Genomic DNA, 27,610 nt, shown 5'->3' on the forward strand with positions numbered 1-27,610 from the left:
ATTTTTGCATGTTTCCTATTAAACGGAACACAAAGTTTTTTCTACCCTAACAAGTCAGAGTGCATTATAGAGATTTGCATGTTGGGATTTACTAAACTTGCCCAAAACTGCAACAAGTTGCTGACCATTCTTTCCTCTAGACAAATCAAACCGAAAAACCAACCTAATACAAGGAGGTTGCATGCATAACATCCCAACACTAAGAGCAACTCCAACGGGCCGACCCAAATGGATCGTGTTTTTGTCCGTTTGGGTCGGCCGCTCGCCCGCCGTCCGCCCTTTTTTAGTTTTGGGTCGGTAGTGGCCTAACGGGCCGACCCATTTCATGACTGCGCGTGTTTTAGATCATGCCATCGCCCTGGTTTTGGCGCTCCAGCGCACGCGGGGGGGAGCGGCCTAGCGCGCGCTGGTTTTGGCGCTCCAGCGCGCGGGAAAGGTTCACGTGCGCACCACGGCCGGCGCTCGTTATAAAGAAGGCGCTCCCTCGACACTTTGTCCGCCGCCCACTCTCGCCGCCTTTGCGCCACCATGTCGATCCGCCGCCTGGGCGCTTTGAATTTTCGCGGAGTCCGCAAGCGCCGCTCCGGCGCCTTGTCCTTCGAGATCTGGTTTCACGAGAAACGTCTCATCCTCAGCACCTTCGACACCACAGAGGAGGCGGTCCGCGCGCACAACGCGGCGGCGTGGCGCCTCCTGAGGCCTCGTCGGGATATGAATTTTCCCAACGTGTCGAGCCAGCGGGCGCAGGATCTGGCGCCTCTCCCGTGGCTTTTCACCGACGAGGATCGTCGTGTCCACCGGAGGCGGCAGCGTCGCCTCGCCATCGCGGAGAAGGACATGGAAGCCTTGGTGGGGTGGCGCAGAGGCTTTCTGCACACTGGTAGAAAAAGGGCCTATAGTCCCGGTTCGTAAGGGCCTTTAGTCCCGGTTCAGGAACCGGGACTAAAGTGTCGGTACTAATACCTCCACTCTTTAGTCCCGGTTCAATCCAGAACCGGGACTAAAGGCCCTCCACGTGGGCAGTGCGCAGAGCCCAGTCAGGAGACCCTTTGGTCCCGGTTGGTGCCACCAACCGGGACCAAAGGGTCTCCTGACTGGGCTCTGCGCACTGCCCACGTGGAGACCCTTTGGTCCCGGCCAATAGGCATCCACGCGTCAGCACTTCTGTGGCTGGGGTTTTTGTTTTTTTTTTGAAAGGGGGGGGGGGGGGGTTGGGGGTTTTAGGGGGTTAATTTAGGTGTTTCATATATTGTGTTAGCTAGTTATAATTAATAGAGAGAAGTGTCCTCTGTTATGTCTGTGCTTGGTCGACGCTACGTACTATACATACGTATATAGAGAGGACTAGACACGCTAGCTAGCTAGTAAGCAAACGAAGGAAACAGAAGATCGTCATGAACATATATGCATATATACAGAGAGAAGTGATATCGACCACCTCTCCTTCTCCGAGAGATTGGTCGAACAACAAGTTCTCGTATATCTATCTGACACTACCGGCTACATATATACAGTAATTATCTCTTACAAATATAATCATACGGACTCAGGGTTAACATAGAATTCTCCGTCTTCAGGGATCACGTGGTCAAGAAAGAATGCCGCCAATTCCTCTTGAATTCCTCGCATGCGAGCTGGTGCTAGGAGTTCATCCCGCTTCCGAAACATCTAATTTAAAGAAGGGGGTCAATACATATATATATGAATGAATGAAACTCAACACAAATGATGGTAATAAAATAAAATTGTGAATGTTGTTATTTATGTACTTCATATTGTTCGTCAGTGTAGCCCCGCTCACAGGTCGTGTGGCGGATGGACTCGCAAACATAGTAACCACAGAAATCATTCCCTTGTTGCTGCCACAACCACTTTACAAGAAATAGAGGTTAATCAAACTGATAAGCAAGAATGCCAAATGGTATTGATGAAACTAGCGCTTGAATGACTAGTAGATGCACTTAAAATGCTACTATAGCTAGTACTTACTTTCGGGTGTCTAAATTGCAGCTCCTTCGGCAGTCCCGGAGCTTTTCTGGTGAATTTTCTCCAAACCCTGCCGGACAAAGAAAACAATTACTTGATATATCAGGAAATGAACAAAGTTGCTGATATGGTGGATAATGATCGATTTAACTTACTTCTCGAGTATTTGAGTCATGTCTGCATAGTCCTTGGGATCTTTTCGTCTTGAGTCTAAGACTGTTACTAGTCCCTGCTCAACCTTAATATGTAGGAGAATATAGTGGAAACTGCACACGCATGCATAACTCATCAATTACATTACTATAACCTTGACTAATATATAAGGGAAACCGAATACGCACAAGACAGTAACACTCACTTGAAGTTGTAAGGAAAGAGTATTATATCTTTGTTTTGATTTATTATCAATGATTCTAGCATGCTGGCCTCGGTTTCTGCGGCATGAAATTTAACCTGAGTTGCATCTATGAGATTTGTGTTAATGAACCCAATATCACCGACTTGTCTTTTCTTCAATTCGATGATCTTCAATCTGCATAATATAGTGAGGATGATTATAAATACATGCAATGAAAGAGCTAAGCTATATAGAGAAACTTAATGACAGAAGTAGTACTACTTACAGACAGTAGCAGGTGACAATTGCTTTATCGAGGGCCAATTGATTGAAGAACTGATAGAACTCCTCAAATGGAACAGGCAACAGATCAATTCCAACGAGGTCATGCTCCGGTTTAACTCTCGCATACAAAGTACTCCTCCCCCCAGAGTCTCTGCAGATTTTCAAGTACCAATCATGCAATCTTCGCATCATCGTTGATAGAGATCTTTCATCTTTGACGAAAGGCTTCCCGTACTCGTATCTTTGTATCTGCACATCCATGGGGTCATAATGTACTTCGTCGGGCAGGTAATCTGCAGGATTGCTATAACCGGGCACCATCCTCGGATCATTATCGACGTTGTGGCTAGGCACCTTGAGCAGGGGGCACGATTGCTTCGCTTGTTCGCCGAGCTGGGCAATTTGTTTCCCAGCTCGTCGTTGTTTCAGCCTTTGATCACTGACAGTACTTCCCGACCGCTCCGCTTCGGCAAATTCCTTTCCAATAATGCGGTCATAGTTTCCTTTCGGCGAATCAGACTTCGGTGTTTTTGTCAGGGCAGCCAGAGTGCGCTTCACTTTCACCCGATCTACCTTCTCCTCCGGAGGTGGATGTTTCTTTGCTTTCACCCCTTCAAAGAATTTCTTCACTTCTTCTCGCGCGATCTCGGCGTTCTCCTCCTGGGTCCTCTCGTATGGTAACTTCTCTGGAGTCTTCAGAGAAGGACCGAATCTGTATGTCCTCCCGCCTCTGGTTGTACTGCTAGACGCCGACCGAGCAGACGTAGCGGTTGTCTTCTTTACTTGCTTAAGCGGCGGAGGATAAGGACTACGACGCGCCGGAGCAGCTGGAGCAGCGGCAGGTCTCTTCCGCCCTTGCTGACGAGGCGGAGAAGGAGGAGGCGGGCTGCTCGGGCGCGTCGGCGCAGGCGGAGAAGGAGGCGGAGTGCCGCCGCGCGCCGGAGAAGGAGCCGGCCGAGGGCCCTGATCGTCACTCGCCGGAGGAGGAGGAGGCGGTGGAGGCGGAGTGCCCTGACTCGCCGGAGGAGGAGGAGGAGGCGGTGGCGTCCAGTTCGGAAGGTTGATGAGGTCCTTCCGCCATAGGCATGGAGTCTTCAGAGCAGACCCCAGCCGAGTCTCCCCTTCACCGGTAGGGTGGTCAAGCTGGAGGTCCTCAAATCCCTCCGTTATCTCATCCACCATCACCCTAGCATATCCTTCTGGAATCGGCCGGCAGTGAAAAGTTGCGCCGGGTTCAGTAGGATAAACAGAGCCAACAGCTGCCTTGACCTTCAAATTCATCCATTGCGTCATAAGGTGGCAATTTTGAGACTCCGTGATAGCATCCACGGGATAGCTGGCAGGAGCCGTCAAGGCATGCTCTAGCTGAAGCAGCTCGGTGCAAGCCACGCTGCTTCTGCGCTGAGATGGCGGGGTAGCTTCGGGGGAGGCTTCGGCAGTACGTTTGCTGCGATTTGCTTCTCGTTCCTCTATCGCGTCCACCCTTGCTTGCAGCGCCTGCATTTGGGTCTGCTGCACTTTTTTCCTCCTCTCATGGGATTTGTAACCGCCTGCGTCCGGAAACCCAACCTTCCACGGAACGGAGCCTGGCGTGCCTCGTGTCCGTCCAGGGTGCTCAGGATTCCCGAGGGCCATTGTGAGCTCGTCGTTCTTTCTGTCTGGAAAGAACGTCCCTTCCTGCGCTGCTTTGATATACTGCTTAAGCTTACTGACTGGTATGTCCATTTGATCGTTCGTCCAAATGCACTTCCCTGTTTCAGGGTCCAGGGTTCCGCCAGCCCCGAAGAACCAAGTCCGGCAACGGTCTGGCCAGTTAATTGTCTCTGGTTCGATCCCTTTATGAACCAGATCATTCTCAGTCTTGGACCACTTAGGCCGGGCTACGAGGTAGCCACCTGACCCCGTGCGATGGTGAAGCTTCTTCTTCGCAGCATTTTGCTTGTTTGTCGCCGACATCTTCTTACTCTTTTCCGATGTCTTGTGGGCCACAAATGCGGGCCAGTGATCTCTGATATTCTCATATCTGCCCTTGAATTCTGGTGTCTTATTATTTTCGACAAACTTATTCAGCTCTTTCTTCCACCTCCTGAATAGTTCTGCCATCCTCTTCAGAGCAAAAGACTTGATTAATTTCTCTTTAACTGGGTTCTCTGGATTATCCTCAGGTGGTAGGGTGAAATTTGACTTCAGCTCAGTCCAAAGATCATTTTTCTGCATATCATTGACATAAGAGACCTCAGGGTCTTCTGTAGCCGGCTTAAACCATTGCTGGATGCTTATCGGGATCTTGTCCCTAACCAGAACCCCGCACTGAGCAACAAATGTGCTCTTTGTCCGGAGGGGTTCAATAGGTTGGCCGTCGGGCGCGATTGCTATGATCTCAAACTTTTCATCCGAGCTCAACTTTTTCTTCGGGCCTCGTCTCTTTACCGAAGTTGTGCTCGATCCGGAGGGCTAGAAAAAAGAACAAAGACTTAATTAATATGTGTACATACCAAAACAATGAATGCATCAATCAGCTAGTCAGCATAGGCTTAACTAATATATATACCTGGCCGGACTCGGTTCGGTCACCGGAGCCGTCCTCATGTTCTTCTTCTTGCACCGGCATTAGGTCACCGTAGCCAGCTTGTTCACCCTGTCCTTCCAGACCATCGGTTTCGTTGAGAAACAACGAGATGGCATCACTTCCTTCTGCGATTATGTCCCTCAACAACGCTTCTTTTGTTGCTTCGTCTAGGGCGGTGTCCATAGTTTCTACAAATATTTACAACATGGCAATTATTATTCAAACATGATAGATGGATATATTAGTGCCAAACGTAGAACTAGCTACCTAATCATAGTAAGCTATCGGGAGGGGGTATATATCGACAACGACGACACTACATCTATGTCCCTCGACGACCCTCGTTCCCGATAAAAAAAAGAGGAAGAAGAAGAAAAATAAGAGGAGAATAAAGAATAGAGGAGAAGATCTCCTCTATTCTTTCTTCTCCTCTTTTTTTCTTCTTCCTCTTCTTTTTTTATCCTCTTCTTCCTCTCATGTTCGATAGGATCGCCGAGGGGTCGGGAGGTTGCGTAGTGTCTCAGGATTCAACAAAACCATGTCTTCATCATTAGGCGAAAGTAACATGTGCATGATGGTACGAAGCTCTTCAAAGTTGTTCTGGAACGGACTCCCAGATAGGATAATCCGCCTTTTGGTACAAAGTTCAGCAAGAGCCTTCCAAATATCGCTATTTGGAAGGCCTTTGCTGAATTGGTACCAAAAGGCGGATTATTCTATCCGGGACTCCATTCCAAAACAACTTTGCAGAACTTCATACCAACATGCCCTGGTTACTTCCGGCTAATGATGAAGGCATGGATTTCTTCAATACTTTGACACTAGGAAACCTCTCTCGACCCCTCGGCGATCCTCGACCCCTCGAACCCTCGACGACCCTAGAACCCTCGACCCCTAGACGACCCTCTTCTTCCTCTCATGTTCGAGAGGATCGCCGAGGGGTCGGGAGGTTGCCTAGTGTCAAAGGATTCAACAAAACCATGTCTTCATCATTAGGCGAAAGTAACATGTGCATGATGGTACGAAGTTCTTCAAAGTTGTTCTGGAACGGAGTCCCAGATAGGATAATTCGCTTTTTGGTACAAAGTTCAGCAAGAGCCTTCCGAATATCGCTATTTGGAAGGCCTTTGCTGAATTCGTACCAAAAAGCGGATTATTCTATCCGGGACTCCATTCCAGAATAACTTTGCAGAACTTCGTACCAACATGCCCTGGTTACTTCTGGCTAATGATGAAGGCATGGATTTCTTCAATACTTTGACACTAGGAAACCTCTCTCTACTTCCGGCTAATAAGAAGAAGAAGAAGAAGAAAAGAAGAAAAAAAAGAGGAGAAGAAGAAAGGAATAGAGGAGAAAAGAGAAGAATAGAATATATTCTATTTTTCTCTTCTTCTCCTCTATTCCTTTCTTTTTCTCCTCTTCTTTTTCTTCTTTTTTCTTCTTCTTATTTATTTCTCCTCTTCTTTTCGGTAGAGGAAACCCTAAATAGCTAGCAAGTATCGTGGGTGTGAGATACATGTGGCCTTCGGTGTCGGACACTACATCCACGTCCCACAAGTGACGTGGGGGTCGAAGCCCGCGCCACTTGTGGGATGTGGATGTAGTGTCCGACACCGACGGTACATGTATCTCACACCAACGATACTTTCTATTTAGGGTTTCTCCTCTACCGCTCGGCGACCCTCTCGACGACCCTCGTTCCCGATAAAATAAAGAGGAATAAGAAGAAGAAAAAAGAAGAGAAGAAAGAATAGAGGAGAAGACTTCCTCTTCTTCCTCTCCTCTTCTTCCCCTTCTTCCTCGCCTCTCTCATGAATGTCCGGCGTTCTCGACCCCCCCCCCCACGTGTCGAAGAAAAAAAAGAAGAAAAAAAAAGAGGAGAAGAAGAAAGGAATAGAGGAGAAAAGAGAAAATAGAATATATATTCTATTTTTCTCTTCTTCTCCTCTATTCCTTTCTTCTTCTCCTCTTCTTTTTCTTCTTTTTTCTTCTTCTTATTTATTTCTCCTCGTCTTCCTCTCCCCCCTCGGCGACCCTAGACCCCCTCTCGACCCCCTCTTCTTCTCCCTCTTCTAATTCATTTGTTCATATGAATATACAAACATTTTCATATTTACAATAATTAATATCACCAAAAAAATCTATGAACAGAAAAAAATCCTATATTCTTTCTTCTCCTTCATATTTACTATTTTTTGCATATGAACAGAAAAAAATCTATGAAAAAACTCATATGAAAAAAATCCTATATTCTTTCATATTTACTATTTTTTGCATATATACATGAAAAAAAAGCATATAACAGAAAAAAAGCATATAACAGAAAAAAAAGCATATAACAGAAAAAAAAGCATATAACAGAAAAAAAAAGCATATAACAAAAAAAATATGCTAGCTAGGGCGCCGCGGCCGGACCAGCGGACGACGGCGACGGCGACGCGGGCGACGGCCACGGCGACGATGGGGGCGGGCGGGCGACGGCGACGGCGACGATGGGGGCGGGCGGGCGACGGCGACGGCGGGGCGGCGCACGGCGCAGGCGACGGCGACGATGGGCGCGGGCGACGGCGACGATGGGCGCGGGCGACGGCGACGATGGGGGCGGGCGGCGTCGGGGCGGCACGCGGCGCGGGCGACGTGGGCGACGGCGAAGGGGGCGGGCCGGGGCGGGCCGGGGCGGCACGCGGCGCGGGCGACGGCAATGATGGGGGCGGGCGGCGTCGGGGCAGGGACGAGGGCGGTGCGGGGCGGCGCAGGGACGAGGGCGACGGCGACGGGGGCGGGCCGGGGCGGCGCGCGGCGCGGGCGACGGCGACGATGGGCGCGGGCGACGGCGATGATGGGGGCGGGCGGCGTCAGGGCAACTGCAGGATGAGAATGAAAAAATGCTAAGTGCTTCCTTATATAGAACAGGCTTTAGTCTCGGTTCGTGGCAGCAACCGGGACTAAAGGTTGGCATTAGTCCCGGTTGGTGCCACGAACCGAGACCAAAGGTCAATTTTCGGCAGGCCAAAGGGCGGGAAGCGGCGACCTTTGGTCCTGGTTGGTGCCACCAACCGGGACTAAAGGGGGGCATTGGTCACGGTTGGTGCCACGAACCGTGACCAATGCCCCCTTTAGTCCCGGTTGGTGCCACCAACCGAGACCAATGCCCTTGTGTGCCCCGCGCCCAGAAGTTTAGTCCCACATCGCTAGCTGAAGGGCGCCGATACTGGTTTATAAGCGCTGCTCTGCCTCCCTTTCGAGCTCCTCTCAAATGCAGGCTTTCGGGCCTAAACTGCTACTGCCTGTGGGCCTATTGGGCCTCTGCGGGCCTGAATCCTGGCCCATGTAGGGCTTCTAGTCGTATTCAGGCCGTGGAGGCCCAGTAGGTGGCATTTTTTTTGGTTTTTTCTTTTCTATTTCTACATTTTTTTGGTTTTTTATTTTTTTTGTTTCTACTTAAAACTAAATAATTACAGTTTTTTTAGTGATTTCTTTTTGCTTTTAGGTCACAAAAATTATAAACTTTCTGTTAGTGCCATTAGTTTTAAATTTTAAATAGTTTAAATTTGAATTTTTAAAAATTTGTGTGAATCACTAGTTTATGAATAACTTTACTATAAAATTAGGATTTTTTTTCTATTTATTTTTTGTTTCTACTTAAAACTAAATAATTACAGTTTTTTTAGTGATTTCTTTTTGCTTTTAGGTCACAAAAATTATAAACTTTCTGTTAGTGCCATTAGTTTTAAATTTTAAATAGTTTAAATTTGAATTTTTAAAAATTTGTGTGAATCACTAGTTTATGAATAACTTTACTATAAAATTAGAATTTTTTTCTTCTTTGCTATTTATTTTTTATTTATACTTACAATTAAATACTTATAGTTTGATTTTAGGTCACACAAATTATATTCTTTTTGCTATTGAAGAATATTATAGTTTTATTTTAGTTGATCATAACATAATATTTTAATTGATTGTTTTTATTTTCATAAAAGTTTTGTAGTTCATTCTGTTTGCTATTAATTCATTCTTTGAGCTAAATGACTCTGAAATTGGAAAGCATTTCAAAATGAACTCTGAAAAGGTTGAAAGTTGGCATGGTATCATCATTTCACCCACATAGCATGTTCCAAAAAGTAGAGAGGGTTACGACAAAAACTTGATGCACTTCGTGTACAAAATGGACAATCACTTTCGAAGTATCAAAGTTTCAAACCATAAGACATGAAAGCATTTCAAATGAACTCTGAAAAAGTTGAAAGTTGGGATGGTATCATAATTTCACCCACATAGCATTTGCTTATTGCGGGAGAAAGTCTTCACTTTTTCTTTGCTTGTGTCATTTGCTTATTGCGCCGTAACCATGGATAATCTTCATTGTTTATCAGGATGCTTGGGTCAGCCTTGACATTGAAGGGAGGAATTTCATGAAACTTTTCATAATCTTCAGACATGTCTGTCTTGCCGTCCACTCCCAGGATGTCCCTTTTTCCTGAAAGAACTATGTGGCGCTTTGGCTCATCGTATGATGTATTCGCTTCCTTATCTTTTCTTTTTCTCGGTTTGGTAGACATGTCCTTCACATAGATAACCTGTGCCACATCATTGGCTAGGACGAACGGTTCGTCAGTGTACCCAAGATTTTTCAGATCCACTATTGTCATTCCGTACTGTGGGTCTACCTGTACCCCGCCGCCTAACAGATTGACCCATTTGCACTTAAACAAAGGGACCTTAAAATCAGGTCCGTAGTCAAGTTCCCATATGTCCACTATGTAACCATAATATGTGTCCTTTCCGCTCTCGGTTGCTGCATCAAAGCGGACACCGCTGTTTTGGTTGGTGCTCTTTTGATCTTGGGCGATCGTGTAAAATGTATTCCCATTTATCTCGTATCCTTTGTAAGTCAATACAGTCAAAGATGGTCCCCTGGACAATAAGTACAACTCATCACAAACAGTGTTGTCACCTCTGAGACGTGTTTCCAACCAACTGCTGAAAGTCCTGATGTGTTCACATGTAATCCAGTCGTCGCACTGCTCCGGGTGTTTGGAGCGCAGACTGTTCTTGTGTTCATCGACATACGAGGTCACCAAGGTAGAGTTCTGTAGAACTGTGTAGTGTGCTTGAGACCAAGAATATCCGTCCCTGCATATTATTGAGTCTCTTCCCAGAGTGCCTTTTCCAGTCAGTCTCCCCTCATACCGCGATTTAGGGAGACCTATCTTGTTAAGGCCAGGAATGAAGTCAACACAAAACCCGATAACATCCTCTGTTTGATGGCCCATGGAGATGCTTCCTTCTGGCCTAGCGCGGTTACGGACATATTTCTTTAGGACTCCCATGAACCTCTCAAAGGGGAACATATTGTGTAGAAATACGGGCCCCAGGATGACAATCTCGTCGACTAGATGAACTAGGACGTGAGTCATGATATTGAAGAAGGATGGTGGGAACACCAGCTCGAAACTGACAAGACATTGCGCCACATCACTCCTTAGCCTTGGTACGATTTCTGGATCGATCACCTTCTGAGAGATTGCATTGAGGAATGCACATAGCTTCACAATGGCTAATCGGACGTTTTCTGGTAGAAGCCCCCTCAATGCAACCGGAAGTAGTTGCGTCATAATCACGTGGCAGTCATGAGACTTTAGGTTCTGAAACTTTTTCTCTGGCATATTTATTATTCCCTTTATATTCGACGAGAAGCCAGTCGTGACCTTCATACTGAGCAGGCATTCAAAGAAGATTTCTTTCTCTTCTTTCATAAGAGCGTAGCTGGCAGGACCTTTATACTGCTTCGGAGGCATGCGGTCTATTTCGTGCAAACGTTGCAGGTCCTCTCGTGCCTCAGGTGTATCTTTTGTCTTCCCATACACGCCCAAGAAGCCTAGCAGGTTCACGCAAAGGTTCTTCGTCACGTGCATCACGTCGATTGAGGAGCGGACCTCTAGGTCTTTCCAGTAGGGTAGGTCCCAAAATATAGATTTCTTCTTCCACATGGGTGCGTGTCCCTCAGCGTCATTCGGAACAGCTAGTCCACCGGGACCCTTTCCAAAGATTACGTAGTGTAAATCATTGACCATAGCAAGCACGTGATCACCGGTGCGCATGGCGGGCTTCTTCCGGTGATCTGCCTCGCCTTTGAAATGCTTGCCTTTCTTTCGACATTGATGGTTGGTCGGAAGAAATCGACGATGGCCCAGGTACACATTCTTCCTGCATTTGTCCAGGTATATACTTTCAGTGTCATCTAAACAGTGCATGCATGCGTGGTATCCTTTGTTTGTCTGTCCTGAAAGGTTACTGAGAGCGGGCCAATCATTGATGGTCACGAACAGCAACGCCTTAAGGTTAAATTCCTCCTGTCTGTGCTCATCCCACGTACGTACACCGTTTCCATTCCACAGCTGTAAAAGTTCTTCAACTAATGGCCTTAGGTACACATCAATTTCGTTGCCGGGTTGCTTAGGGCCTTGGATGAGAACTGGCATCATAATGAACTTCCGCTTCATGCACATCCAAGGAGGAAGGTTATACATACATAGAGTCACGGGCCAGGTGCTGTGATTGCTGCTCTGCTCCCCGAAAGGATTAATGCCATCCGCGCTTAAAGCAAACCATACATTCCTTGGGTCCTTTGCAAACTCATCCCAGTACTTTCTCTCGATTTTTCTCCACTGCGACCCGTCAGCGGGTGCTCTCAACTTCCCATCTTTCTTTCGGTTCTCACTGTGCCATCGCATCAACTTGGCATGCTCTTCGTTTCTGAACAGACGTTTCAACCGTGGTATTATAGGAGCATACCATATCACCTTCGCAGGAACCCTCTTCCTGAGGGGCTCGCCGTCAACATCACCAGGGTCATCTCGTCTGATCTTATACCGCAACGCACCGCATACCGGGCATTCGTTCAGATCCTTGTAGGCACCGCGGTAGAGGATGCAGTCATTAGGGCATGCATGTATCTTCTCCACCTCCAATCCTAGAGGGCATACGACCTTCTTTGCTACGTATGTACTGTCGGGCAATTCGTGATCGTTTGGAAGCTTCTTCTTCAATATTTTCAGTAGCTTCTCAAATCCTTTGTCAGCCACAGCATTCTCTGCCTTCCACTGCAGCAATTCCAGTACGGTACCGAGCTTTGTGTTGCCATCTTCGCAATTGGGGTATAACCCTTTTTTGTGATCCTCTAACATGCGATCGAACTTCAGCTTCTCCTTTTGACTAATGCATTGCGTCCTTGCATCGACAATGACCCGGCGGAGATCATCATCATCGGGCACATCGTCTGGTTCCTCTTTATCTTCAGCAGCTTCACCCGTGGCAGCATCATTGGGCACATCGTCTGGTTCCTCTTGATCTTCACCAGCTCCCCCCGTTGCAGCATCACCGTATTCAGGGGGCACATAGTTGTCATCGTACTCTTCTTCTTCGTCGTCTTCCATCATAACCCCTATTTCTCCATGCCTCGTCCAAACATTATAGTGTGGCATGAAACCCTTGTAAAGCAGGTGGGAGTGAAGGATTTTCTGGTTAGAGTAAGACCTCGTATTCCCACATTCAGTGCATGGACAACACATAAAACCATTCTGCTTGTTTGCCTCAGCCGCATCGAGAAACTCATGCACGCCCTTAATGTACTCGCGGGTGTGTCTGTCACCGTACATCCATTGCCGGTTCATCTGCGTGCATTATATATAATTAAGTGTCCAAATTAATAGAAGTTCATCATCACATTAAAACCAAAGTGCATACATAGTTCTCATCTAACAACATATAGCTCTCCAGAGCATCTAATTAATTAAACCATACATTGAAACTATGTAAAACATTTCAATGCGAAAACAAATGCGATCATAATCGCAACCAAGGTAACAATTGATCCAACGGCATAATGATACCAAGCCTCGGTATGAATGGCATATTTTCTAATCTTTCTAATCTTCAAGCGCATTGCATCCATCTTGATCTTGTGATCATCGACGACATCCGCAACATGCAACTCCAATATCATCTTCTCCTCCTCAATTTTTTTTATTTTTTCCTTCAACAAATTGTTTTCTTCTTCAACTAAATTTAACCTCTCGACAATAGGGTCGGTTGGCATTTCCGATTCACATACATCCTAGATAAATAAAATCTATGTCACGTTGGTCGGCATAATTTTCATAAACAATAAATGAACCAATAGTTATGAAGATAATATACATACCAAATCCGAATCATAGACAGGACGAGGGCCGACGGGGGCGGATACCAAAACCATCGCACTATATAAGATGCAATAATAAATGTAAGAAAATGATACAAGTATCTATCTAAACAGACAAGTAAGAATATTTTTCCTTTCAGAAAGAAGATAAGAACAAGAGGCTCACCACGGTGGTGTCGGTGATGAGATCAGCGCGGGTGATCGACGGCGGTGAAGACGGGGACGGGGCGTGACGGACCGCTAAATCTAGACAAATCTTGAGGAAAATGGAGCTTGGAGGTCGAGCTTCGAGAGGAGAAAGTTTAAGTAGTGTGGCTCGGGCATTCCATCGAACACCACATGTGCATAGGAGGTGAGCTAGAGCACCACAAACCCCTCCCCTCGCCGGCCAGAGAAAAACAGAGCACTGGAGTGCTCTGCTCGCGGGCGAGGGTATATATAGGCACCTCATTGGTCCCGGTTTGTGGCAAGAACCGGGACTAAAGGGGAGCCTTTGGTCCCGGTTCAGGCCACCAACCGGGACCAATGGTGGTGGGCCAGGAGCGAGGCCCATTGGTCCCGGTTCGTCCCACCAACCGGGACCAAAAGGTCCAGACGAACCGGGACCAATGGCCCACGTGGTACGGCCGGCCCCCTGGGCTCACGAACCGGGACCAATGCCCACATTAGTCCCGGTTCTACACTGAACCGGGACTAATGGGCTGAGCCGGCCTGGACCATAGCCCTGTTTTCTACTAGTGACAGGACATCGTTGACGAGCGCCAGTTCTACAAGCAAAGGAGGTTGGAGAGGGACGCATGAAGGAGGGAGCGAGGCGCCTATCGGTAGGACAAGCGTTCGTGGAAGCAGGCAGCTCAATTGAAACTGAAGCTACGAGAAACGTCAGGTTGGGACTTTGAAGACGAGCGGCATGCTGGCGCCTACATTCAGACGTCGAAGGAGGACATTACCGAGTCTGAGTCAGAAAGCGACGAGTAGTAGTCTTTTCTTTTATCTGTGTACGCTAGAACTATCTATGTATCCATTTTTATCTGAAAAAATGGCCGGTGACGTAGCAGGCAGGCGAGGGTGTGAATCCAATATGCCACCAACCAGCGGGTCCGGTGAGAAAAGAGGGCGAGCGCGCGCGCGTCCGTCTTGTGTCCGCGCCGACGCAAATCAGGCTCAAAATTGGGCCGGGAATGGGTCGGCAGGCGGACGAAAGCGGACGCGCGCCCGTTTGGATCGGCGCGTTGCAGGGATCCCCCCCCCCCCCCCCCCCCCAAGTTGTCCAAAGAGAAAGGTGGCGCAGGGAAGTTTCAAGTGCTGATAGGGTGGTTCCTCAGAGCTCCATGTATCTGGCAGAAGATGGAGGAGAAGGAAGGGAGGGGTAGATGGGGGAGAAAAGGTGGAGGAACAGCGGGAGGCCGATCTGAATGGGAGGGGAGGAAAGGCTGCAGAGGTTTTTCTGCCGTGGGGTTCGCACTGAGTTGCGGCAGATTTGTTGCACCGGATGGGAGGAGGGAAATCTTGTCATGTGCGTGATCAGACCGTTTCTTCTTCCTTTTTGAACACCAGTTGGCTACAGAGAAAAAGTCCACTGTCTTATTTAAGTGTGTGCCATGGACTGCTAGCCATCCAACGGTTGCTGGCTAGTCACGTCCAAAACAAATACACACAGTACGTTGTGAGTTGAACTTGGTTGTGCTCGAGAGACGGAACCGACGGCGACTACTGTGCAAAGACGAGAAGGGAGTAGACTCGTGTGTACACTCCTAAGCCTAAACAAACAAAGAGAAAAAAACAAAAAGCTGAACACACCGTGTCGGTGTGCTAATGCAGTACGGGAAAGTAAAGTACTAACTAAGCTACTTAAATTATCAATCATCAATCATCAATCATATATAAAAAGATATGTAGATTGCTTATCCCGCCTGCCGCGGGATGCCTTTGTGTCTCCGAGCGCACCTTATAAACGGCGTCCCCGTCGTGCACGCAAGCCGTATGGGTAGTAAACGCGAGTCGGCCTGGGAACTATGTATAGGCGTTTTCATTTTTGCGGGAAGCGTAAGGCGTTGATTGGGCCGTATTCTAACGGAGCCCATAGGGAAAACCGGCTCGGTAGTAAGGAGCTGTTGTTGAGGGTGGTTCCTATTTGACGCTCGCATGCGTCGAGGAGACGTGGCTTCGCTGAAGCGCGGGAGTGATGGGCCGGCCCACTTCGCGAGTTAATGCAGTCCCAAGCAAACCGGTTTTGGGAAGGTTCCCTAAACCGGTTTCTTCCTTTTTTTCTCTTTGCCAGTTTTCTGTTTTTTTCCTGTTTCTTTATTCTGTTTTCCAGTTTTTTTATTCTGTTTCTTTTTCCTTTTTTACTTCTCTTCTTATTTTATCATTTTTCGTTATTATTTTCGTCATTTGTTTTCAATTTTTTTTAAAATTTCGTATTTTCTTCATGGTTTCGTAAAAAATTCATGGTTTTTAAATTTTGTTCAAACCTCAAAATTTGTTCAGCGTACATTACAGAAATGTTTAATGTATATTTTAAATTTTGTTCGGCGTATATCACAATAATGTTCAGTATGTATTTAAAATTGTTCAGCGGACAATACAAAAGTGTTCAATGTATATTTAAAAAATTGTTCATCTTTTTGGAATTTCGAATTTTTGTTCAAATTTTCAAGAATTATTCACGTTTGAAAAGTTTGTTAGAATTTCAAAAATTGTTCATCGTTTTAAAAAGGGTTTCACGTTTGTCAAATTTTGTTCAGAATTTTCAAATTTTGCTTCTCGGTTTTCTTGAATTGTTCGTACAATTTCGAAAGTTGTCGTGTACTTTAAACTCTTGCGCTGCTTGCAAACTGTTAGAACTTATCAGCTCGACTGGTTTGGTTATAAAATTCCTGACTGGCACGTCGCGAGTTCGAGCTCTCGCTTGTGCACGGTATTTTTGGCCATATTTTTACACGCTCGAGCTACTGACCTTTAAATGGGCCGGCCCATGTGCATCTCCCTTCAGCCAAAGCTCCTCTGCTTGACACTAACGAGCGTCAGACAGGAGCTCTCTTGAGGGTGGTCCAACTATTATACATCAGAGGGCGGCAAAAATGACCATCAGTTGGGTGAAGCAACTGTCGAGTCGAGCGGTGAAGCAATTGTGTCTTGGAGGACTGGAGGCAGCTTTGGTGACAGTAATGTAGAGATCTTACCTTGACAGTGTTCTAGTCATTCAAGCGCGCGCGTGTGTGTGTGTGAGGAGCACTGATCTTAGATGTTGGAACCATATGGAATGTAATATCTTGAAACTTGAGCTTGGTTGCCCTCAAGAGATGGCGATGGCGGCAACTGCTCGTGTACATTTTGTACACAGCTGTGTGCCCAAATAAGCAAAAATTTGTCGATCGTTAGTTCGTTACGACGAAAGCAGTTTTCTCTCTAGTGAACGACGAACAGGGCGGGGAACCACTTCCCATCTTCAACCAGCGGCGGCAACCTGTGGGATCTCCGTCCTTCCATCTGCCGCTCCGGCGGCAACCCGTGGGATCTCCGTCCTTCCATCTGCCGCTCCGGCGGCAGGAAGGTGTGGAGATCAGCGGTGCTTCAGTGTCGGCCTGTAGAGGCTGTTGTTGGGCATGACCACTCCATTTTGTTTGAATCATAAGCATTAGCAGTCCAGGACCTGGGCTTTGATGCAGGTTGTTGTCCTGCTTGGTGAATGGATTTTTGCCGTTATGATTACACTTGTGGTTACAGAAACCATAACGCTGGAATGACAGATCTTACCTTGACAGTGTTCTGGTCATTCAAGCGTGTGTGTGTGTGTGTGAGGAACACTTATCTTAGATGTTGGAACCATATGGAATGTAATATCTTGAAACTTGAGCTTGGTTGCCCTCGAGAGATGGCGATGGCGGCAACTGCTCGTGTACATTTTGTACACAGCTGTGTGCCCAAATAAGCAAAAATTTGTCGACCGTTAGTTCGTTACGACGAAAGCAGTTTTCTCTCTAGTGAACGACGAACAGGGCGGGGAACCACTTCCCATCTTCAACCAGCGGCGGCAACCCGTGGGATCTCCGTCCTTCCATCTGCCGCTCCGGCGGCAACCCGTGGGATCTCCGTCCTTCCATCTGCCGCTCCGGCGGCAGGAAGGTGTGGAGATCACCGGTGCTTCGGTGTCGGCCTGTAGAGGCTGTTGTTGGGCATGACCACTCCATTTTGTTTGAATCATAAGCATTAGCAGTCCAGGACCTGGGCTTTGATGCAGGTTGCTGTCCTGCTTGGTGAATGGATTTTTGCCGTTATGATTACACTTGTGGTTACAGAAACCATAACGCTGGAATGACAATGTAAAACGGTACAAAGGGACTTGAAAAGACGTCGGAATAGTAGGCGAGCTAAGTTTGGCCATTGTCGCCGTTTAGTTTGACTTAGAGCAATGCCGCCATATTGCCCCGATCACTAGCTTCATGATTAGGGCTCAGAAAACGGTCTGTCGAGTAACCATACCGGCTTTGGCCTGCACATTTTTTGTAGCGCGCTCCAAACACAACCGCCCGCGCGGGAGAAATGTTATTGTCTGTTTCTTTCCTCTGGTGTCCTGTCATGTCATTGGCCTAGCCGTCCGTACGCCTGCCGCCTCCAGTTCTTTCAATGGCACAGCCGTTTTACCCGCATCTGCCAATTCTATCCCCGTTTCTCGCTAGAGCGCACCTGTTCAAGGGAATAGAAACCCGGCCACACCACTTACTGTTGAGGAACGTAACAGAAATTCAAAATTTTCCTACGTGTCACCAAGATCTATCTATGGAGAGACTAGCAACGAGGGGAAGGAGAGTGCATCTACATACCCTTGTAGATCGCTAAGCGGAAGCGTTCAAGTGAACGGGGTTGATGGAGTCGTACTCGTCGTGATTCAAATCACCGATGATCCTAGTGCCGAACGGACGGCACCTCCGCGTTTAACACACGTACAGCCCGGTGACGTCTCCCATGCCTTGATCCAGCAAGGAGAGAGGGAGAGGTTGAGGAAGACTCCATCCAGCAGCAGCACAACGGCGTGGTGGTGGTGGAGGAGCGTGGCAATCCTGCAAGGCTTCGCCAAGCACCACGGGAGAGGAGAAGAACTTGGGAGAGAGGGAGGGGCTGCACCAAAGGCAAAGGTATGTCTTAGAGGCCCTCCTACCCCCACTATATATAGGGATCCCAAGGGGGGGTGCACCAGCCCTAGGAGATCCAATCTCCTAGGGGGCGACGGCCAGGGGAGGAGTCCTCCCCCCCCAAGGCACCTAGGAGGTGCCTTCCCCTGCTGGGACTCTTCCTTTAGGGTTTCCCCAGGCGCATGGGCCTCTTGGGGCTGGTGCCCTTGGCCCATGTAGGCCAAGGCGCACCCCCTACAGCCCATGTGGCCCCCGGGGCAGGTGGCCCCACCCGGTGGGCCCCCGGGACCCTTCCGGTGGTCCCGGTACAATACTGATGAACCCGAAACTTGTCCCGATGGCCGAAACAGGACTTCCTATATATAAATCTTTACCTCCGGACCATTCCGGAACTTCTCGTGACGTCCGGGATCTCATCCGGGACTCCGAACAACATTCGGTAACCACATACAAGCTTCCTTTATAACCCTAGCGTCATCGAACCTTAAGTGTGTAGACCCTACGGGTTCGGGAGACATGCAGACATGACCGAGACGTTCTCCGGTCAATAACCAACAGCGGGATCTGGATACCCATGTTGGCTCCCACATGTTCCACGATGATCTCATCGGATGAACCACGATGTCAAGGACTCAATCAATCCCGTATACAATTCCCTTTGTCTAGCGGTATTGTACTTGCCCGAGATTCGATCGTCGGTATCCTTATACCTTGTTCAATCTCGTTACCGGCAAGTCTCTTTACTCGTTCCGTAACACATCATCCCGTGATCAACTCCTTGGTCACATTGCGCATATGATGATGTCCTACCGAGTGGGCCCAGAGATACCTCTCCGTTTACACGGAGTGACAAATCCCAGTCTCGATTCGTGCCAACCCAACAGACACTTTCGGAGATACCTGTAATGTACCTTTATAGCCACCCAATTACGTTGTGACGCTTGGCACACCCAAAGCACTCCTACGGTATCCGGGAGTTGCACAATCTCATGGTCTAAGGAAATGATACTTGACATTAGAAAAGCTTTAGCATACGAACTACACGATCTAGTGCTATGCTTAGGATTGGGTCTTGTCCATCACATCATTCTCCTAATGATGTGATCCCGTTATCAACGACATCCAATGTCCATGGTCAGGAAACCGTAACCATCTATTGATCAACGAGCTAGTCAACTAGAGGCTTACTAGGGACATGGTGTTGTCTATGTATCCACACATGTATCTGAGTTTCCTATCAATACAATTATAGCATGGATAATAAACGATTATCATGAACAAGGAAATATAATAATAATCAATTTATTATTGCCTCTAGGGCATATTTCCAACAGTCTCCCACTTGCACTAGAGTCAATAATCTAGTTCACATCGCCATGTGATTAACATTCACAGGTCACATCGCCATGTGACTAACACCCAAGAGTTTACTAGAGTCAGTAGTCTAGTTCACATCACTATGTGATTAACACTCAATGAGTTCTAGGTTTGATCATGTTGCTTGTGAGAGAGGTTTTAGTCAATGGGTCTGAACCTTTCAGATCCGTGTGTGCTTTACAAATCTCTATGTCATCTCCTAGATGCAGCTACCACGTTCTATTTGGAGCTTATTCGAAATAACTGTTCTACGATACGAATCCAGTTTACTACTCAGAATAATCTGGATTAGTGTCAAAGTTTGCATCGGCGTAACCCTTTACGACGAACTCTTTTACCACCTCCATAATCGAGAAAATTCCTTAGTCCACTAGTTACTAAGGATAACTTTGACCACTGTCCTGTGATCCATTTTGGATCACTCTTGTACCCCTTGACTGACTCATGGCAAGGCACACTTCAGGTGCGGTACACAGCACAACATACTGTAGAGCCTACGTCTTAAGCATAGGGGACGACCTTCGTCCTTTCTCTCTATTCTGCCGTGGTCGAGCTTTAAGTCTTAACTTCATACCTTACAACTTAGGCAAGAACTCCTTCTTTGACTGATCCATCTTGAACACCTTCAAGATCATGTCAAGGTATGTGCTCATTTGAAAGTACTATTAAGCGTTTTGATCTATCCTTATAGATCTTGATGCTCAATGTTCAAGTAGCTTAATCCAGGTTTTCCATTGAAAACACTTTCCAATAACCCTATATGCTTTCCAGAAATCCTACGTCATTTCTGATCAATAATATATATTCATCAGAAAATCTATAGTGCTCCCACTCACTTCTTTGGAAATACCAGTTTCTCATAAACTTTGTATACACCCAAAATCTTTGATCATCTCATCAAAGCATACATTCCAACTCCGAGATGCTTACTCCAGTCCTCAGAAGGATTGCTGGAGCTTTGCATACTTATTAGCATCTTTCAGGATTGACAAAACCTTCCGGTTGTATCACATACAACCTTTCCTCAAGAAAATCGTCGAGGAAACAATGTTTTGACATCCTATCTGCAAGATTTCATAAATAATGCAGTAATCGCTAATATAATTCCAACAGACTCTTAGCATCGCTACGAGTGAGAAAGTCTCACCGTAGTCAACTCCTTGAACTTGTCGGAAAACATCTTAACGACAAGTCGAGCTTTCTTAACGGTGATACTTACCATCATTGTCCATCTTCCTTTTAAAATCCATATGTACCTAACAGCCTTACGACCATCAAGTAGTTCTTCCAAAGTCTACACTTTGTTTTCATACATGGATCCTCTCTCGGATTTTATGGCCTCGAGCCGTTTATCAGAATCTGGGCCCACCATCTCTTCTCCATAGCTCGTAGGTTCATTGTTGTCTAGCAACATAACTTTCAAGACAGGATTACGTACCACTCTGAAGTAGTACGCATCCTTGTCATCCTACGAGGTTTGGTAGTGACTTGATCTGAAGTTTCATGATCACTATCATAAGCTTCCACTTCAATTGGTGTAGGTGCCACAGGAACAACTCTTTGTGCCCTGCTATACACTGGTTGAAGTGACGGTTCAATAACCTGATCAAGTCTCCACCATCCTCCCACCCAATTCTTTCGAGAGAAACTTTTCCTTGAGAAAGGACCCGATTCTAGAAACAATCCCTTATTGCTTTCGGATCTGAGACAGGAGGTATACCCAACTGTTTTGGGTGTCCTATGAAGATGCATTTATCCGCTTTGGGTTCGAGCTTATCAGCCTGAAACTTTTTCACATAAGCGTCGCAGCCCCAAACTTTTAAGAAATGACAGCTTAGGTTTCTCTAAACCATAGTTCATACGGTGTCATCTCATCGGAATTACGTGGTGCCCTATTTAAAGTGAATGTGGTTGTCTTTAATGCCTAACCCATAAACTATCGTGGTAATTCGATAAGAGACATCATGGTATGCATCATATCCAATAGGGTGCAGTTATGATGTTCGAACACACCATCACACTATGGTGTTCCAGGCTGTATTAGTTGTGAGACAATTTCCACAATGTCTTAATTCTGTGCCAAACTCGTAATTCAGATATTCATCTCTATGATCATATCATAGATATTTTATCCTCTTGTCATGACGATCTTTCAACTTCACCCTGAAATTACTTGAACCTTTCAATAATTCAGACTCGTGATTCATCAAGTAAATATACTCAACATCTACTCAAATCATCTGTGAAGTAAGAACATAACGATATCCACTACATGCCTCAACACTCATTGGACTGCACACATCAAAAATGTATTACTTCCAACAAGTTGCTTTCTAGTTCCATTTTACTGAAAACGAGGCTTTCAGTCATCTTGCCCATGTGGTATGATTTGCATGTCTCAAGTGATTCAAAATCAAGTGAGTTCAAATGGTCCATTCGCATGGAGTTTCTTCATGCATATCTACCAAAAACATGGTTCGCATGTCTCAATCCTTTCAAAAACGAGTAAGCCCAAAGATCCATCAACCTGGAGCTTCTTCATGCGTTTTATACCGATATGACTTACGTGGCAGTGCCACAAGTAGGTGGTAATATCATTACTATCTTTTGGCATGAGCATGTGTATCACTACGATCGAGATTCAACAAATCATTCATTTTAGGTGCAAGACCATTGAAGGTATTATTCAAATAAACAGAGTAACCGTTATTCTCCTTAAATGAATAACCGTATTGCGATAGACATAATCCAATCATGTCTATGCTCAACGCAAACACCAAATAACAATTATTTTGGTTTTAATACCAATCTCGATGGTAGAGGGAGCGTACGATATTTGATCAACCTTGGAAACACTTCCAACACATATCGTCAGCTCACCTTTAGCTAGTCTCCGTTTATTCCGTAGCTTTTATTTCGAGTTACTAACACTTAGCAACCGAACCGGTATCTAATACCCTGGTGCTACTAGGAGTACTAGTAAAGTACACATTAACATAATGTATATCCAATATACTTCTATGGACCTTGCCAGCCTTCTAATCTACCAAGTATCTAGGGTAATTCTGCTCCAGTGGCTGTTCCCTTTATTACAGAAGCACTTAGTCTCGGGTTTGGGTTCAACCTTGGGTTTCTTCACTAGAGCAGCAGCTGAATTGTCGTTTTATGAAGTATCCCTTCGTGCCCTTGCCCTTCTTGAAACTAGTGGTTTCACCAACCATCAACAATTGATGCTTCTTCTTGATTTCTACTTTTGTGGTGTCAAACATCACGAACATCTCAAGGATCATCATACATGTCCCCGATATATTATAGTTCATCACGAAGCTCTAGCAGCTTGGTGGTAATGACTTCGGAGAAACATCACTATCTTATCTGGAAGATCAACTCCCACTTGATTCAAATGATTGTTGTACTCAGACAATCCGAGCACAAGCTCAACAATTGAGCTTTTCTCCTTAGTTTGCAGGTTAAGAAAATCGTCGGAGGTCTTATACCTCTTGACGTGGGCACGAGCCTGAAATTCCAATTTCAGCCCTCAAAACATCTCATATGTTTCGTGACGTTTCAAAAACGTCTTTGGTGCCTCAACTCTAAACCGTTTAACTGAACTATCATGTAGTTATCAAAACGTGTATGTCAGATGTTCGCAACATCCACACACAACGTTCGAGGTTTAGCACACTGAGCGGTGCATTAAGGACATAAGCCTTCTAAGAAGCAATGAGGACAATCCTCAGTTTACGGACCTAGTCCGCATAATTGCTACTATCAACTTTCAACTAATTTTTCTCTAGGAACATATCTAAACAGTAGAACTGAAACGCGAGCTACGACATAATTTGCAAAATCCTTTTTGACTATGTTCAGGATAATTAAGTTCATCTTTATGAACTCCCACTCAGATAGACATCCCTCTAGTCATCTAAGTGATTACATGATCCGAGTCAACTAGGCCGTGTCCGATCAACACGTGAGACGGACTAGTCAACGTCGGTGAACATCTTCATGTTGATCGTATCTTCTATACGACTCATGCTCGACCTTTCGGTCTTCTGTGTTCCGAGGCCATGTCTGTACATGCTAGGCTCGTCAAGTTAACCCTAAGTGTTTTTGCATGTGTAAAACTGTCTTACACCCGTTGTATGTGAACGTAAGGATCTATCACACCCGATTAACACGTGGTGCTTCGAAACGACGAACTGTAGCAATGGTGCACAGTTAGGGGAGAACACTTCTTGAAATTTTAATGAGGGATCATCTTATTTACTACCGTCGTTCTAAGAAAATAAGATGTATAAACATGATAAACATCATATGCAATCAAATAATAGTGACATGATATGGCCAATATCATGTAGCTCCTTCGATCTCCATATTGGGGCTCCATGATCATCTTGTCACCGGTATGACACCATGATATCCATCATCATGATCTCCATCATCGTGTCTTCTTGAAGTTGTCTCGTCATCGACATGCAAGTCGTGATTCCCTTGACAAGAACATGATCAATCTCATACATCACATATATCATTCATCACATCCTTTTGGCCATATCACATCACATAGCATACCCTGCAAAAACAAGTTAGACGTCCTCTAATTGTTGTTTGCATGTTTTACGTGGCTGCTATGGGTTTCTAGCAAGAACGTTTCTTACCTACGCAAAGACCACAACGTGATATGCCAATTGCTATTTACCCTTCAAAAGGACCCTGTTCATCGAATCCGATCCGACTAAAGTGGGAGAGACAGACACCCGCCAGCCACCTTATGCAACTAGTGCATGTTTGTCGGTGGAACCGGTCTCACGTAAGAGTACGTGTAAGGTTGGTCCGGGCCGCTTCATCCCACGATGCCGCCGAATCAAGATAAGACTAGTAACGGCAAGCATATTGAACAAAATCAACGCCCACAACTACTTTGTGTTCTACTCGTGCATAGAATCTACGCAATAGACCTAGCTCATGATGCCACTGTTGGGGAACGTAGCAGAAATTCAAAATTTTCCTACGTGTCACCAAGATCTATCTATGGAGAGACTAGCAACGAGGGGAAGGAGAGTGCATCTACATACCCTTGTAGATCGCTAAGCGGAAGCGTTCAAGTGAACGGGGTTGATGGAGTCGTACTCGTCGTGATTCAAATCACCGATGATCCTAGTGCCGAACGGACGGCACCTCCGCGTTCAACACACGTACAACCCGGTGACGTCTCCCATGCCTTGATCCAGCAAGGAGAGAGGGAGAGGTTGAGGAAGACTCCATCCAGCAGCAGCACAACGGCGTGGTGGTGGTGGAGGAGCGTGGCAATCCTGCAGGGCTTCGCCAAGCACCACGGGAGAGGAGAAGAACTTGGGAGAGAGGGAGGGGCTGCACCAAAGGCAAAGGTATGTCTTAGAGGCCCTCCTACCCCCACTATATATAGGGATCCCAAGGGGAGGTGCGCCAGCCCTAGGAGATCCAATCTCCTAGGGGGCGGCGGCCAGGGGAGGAGTCCTCCCCCCCCAAGGCACCTAGGAGGTGCCTTCCCCTGCTGGGACTCTTCCTTTAGGGTTTCCCCAGGCGCATGGGCCTCTTGGGGCTGGTGCCCTTGGCCCATGTAGGCCAAGGCGCACCCCCTACAGCCCATGTGGCCCCCGGGGCAGGTGGCCCCACCCGGTGGGCCCCCGGGACCCTTCCGGTGGTCCCGGTACAATACCGATGAACCCGAAACTTGTCCCGATGGCCGAAACAGGACTTCCTATATATAAATCTTTACCTCCGGACCATTCCAGAACTCCTCGTGACGTCCGGGATCTCATCCGGGACTCCGAACAACATTCGGTAACCACATACAAGCTTCCTTTATAACCCTAGCGTCATCGAACCTTAAGTGTGTAGACCCTACGGGTTCGGGAGACATGCAGACATGACCGAGACGTTCTCCGGTCAATAACCAACAGCGGGATCTGGATACCCATGTTGGATCCCACATGTTCCACGATGATCTCATCGGATGAACCACGATGTCAAGGACTCAATCAATCCCGTATACAATTCCCTTTGTCTAGCGGTATTGTACTTGCCCGAGATTCGATCGTCGGTATCCTTATACCTTGTTCAATCTCGTTACCGGCAAGTCTCTTTACTCGTTCTGTAACACATCATCCCATGATCAACTCCTTGGTCACATTGCGCATATGATGTCCTACCGAGTGGGCCCAGAGATACCTCTCCGTTTACACGGAGTGACAAATCCCAGTCTCGATTCGTGCCAACCCAACAGACATTTTCGGAGATACCTGTAATGTACCTTTATAGCCACCCAGTTACGTTGTGACGTTTGGCACACCCAAAGCACTCCTACGGTATCCGGGAGTTGCACAATCTCATGGTCTAAGGAAATGATACTTGACATTAGAAAAGCTTTAGCATACGAACTACACGATCTAGTGCTATGCTTAGGATTGGGTCTTGTCCATCACATCATTCTCCTAATGATGTGATCCCGTTATCAACGACATCCAATGTCCATGGTCAGGAAACCGTAACCATCTATTGATCAACGAGCTAGTCAACTAGAGGCTTACTAGGGACATGGTGTTGTCTATGTATCCACACATGTATCTGAGTTTCCTATCAATACAATTATAGCATGGATAATAAACGATTATCATGAACAAGGAAATATAATAATAATCAATTTATTATTGCCTCTAGGGCATATTTCCAACACTTACCAGCGGCACTCCTCGTCCATCTCTCATGTTCGTTGGCGAGCATTCATCTTCCCCTTCGCCACCAGACTCACCCCTATCGACCATGTTGCGGTGGCCAACCCCTCCACGTGGACCTTTCCCTGGCAAGACCGAAGAGGGCCACACCAAGAGGAAGTTCCGGAAGATGGCTTGGGACTTCTGGGAGTGGGTCAAGAAGCATGCGCATCGTTAGATTGAATCAGTTGTCGGGCATGGCCTTTGCAGAAATGAACGCTGAGATGACACATGCTTCAAAGCCGTCTCCTCGAGCCACGTGGAGGATGCCCAAAAGTTTGCAGACCGCATGACGGCGGAAGTGGAAGCCGCCCAAGCAGCCTCCGCCTGCGAGGCCACCTCCAAACAGAGGAAGACTCTGAACTAGATGGTGAAGGAAGACTCTGAACTAGGTGGCGAGCAGGTGGCCCGGCCTTCGTTCGCTGAGTCTTCACTTGCTTCGGGGGGCTCATGGCTGGCTCGGTGGCTTTGGGCATCTTGGAGGCTCGAGCGGACCTTATAGAGGCATGTGGGCAGGTGGTTCTGTCTATGGTGGAGGTGGCTGCGACGGTGGTCTCGGTTGGAGGTGACGGGCAGCAGGCCCGGCGCTCCGAGTTGCCGTCGCCGTCGGCGCCGAGGGCGAACTCGGCGTTACTTCCCTTGAGGCCAGATGCTTGCGGAGGGGTAGGCGTGCAGGAGGCCGCCGTATCCCCTCTTGCCAGGTCGTGTTCGGCCTCAGAGGGCGGGTCGGGAGGTGTGGCCGTTTTATCGCCAAACTCCCCGGATCGCCCTAGGCTGGTCTCGCCGGTCTCGACTTTCAGTGGGACTTCCGTGGACAGGCCGCAGGAGTTGTCGTCGTCTTGTGGTGCTGCGTCGGTGTTCCCGGCCCAGGTCACCGCTATTGGGGGACGGGCAGGAGGCCTTTCCCCTACCAGAGCTTCGCGTGAGGAGGTTATCGCCTTTGGTGGGATCTCGGATCC

General features: G+C 47.1%; 1 protein-coding gene across 1 annotated transcript; it reads left to right on the plus strand.

Annotated features, from left to right (window-relative positions):
* The first annotated feature begins 528 nt into the window (after window positions 1-528).
* On the plus strand, window positions 529-27,018 carry LOC147968064 (uncharacterized). Its single transcript, XM_087523373.1, has 2 exons — window positions 529-880; window positions 26,894-27,018. The coding sequence occupies exons 1-2, from the start codon at window positions 529-531 to the stop codon at window positions 27,016-27,018; spliced, it is 477 nt and encodes a 158-aa protein (XP_087379499.1).
* The last annotated feature ends 592 nt before the right edge of the window (window positions 27,019-27,610 follow it).

This window comes from Triticum urartu, chromosome 5A, assembly GCF_056163025.1.
Source record: "Triticum urartu cultivar PI428250 chromosome 5A, HENAU_Tu73, whole genome shotgun sequence".
Classification (NCBI taxonomy): domain Eukaryota; kingdom Viridiplantae; phylum Streptophyta; class Magnoliopsida; order Poales; family Poaceae; genus Triticum; species Triticum urartu.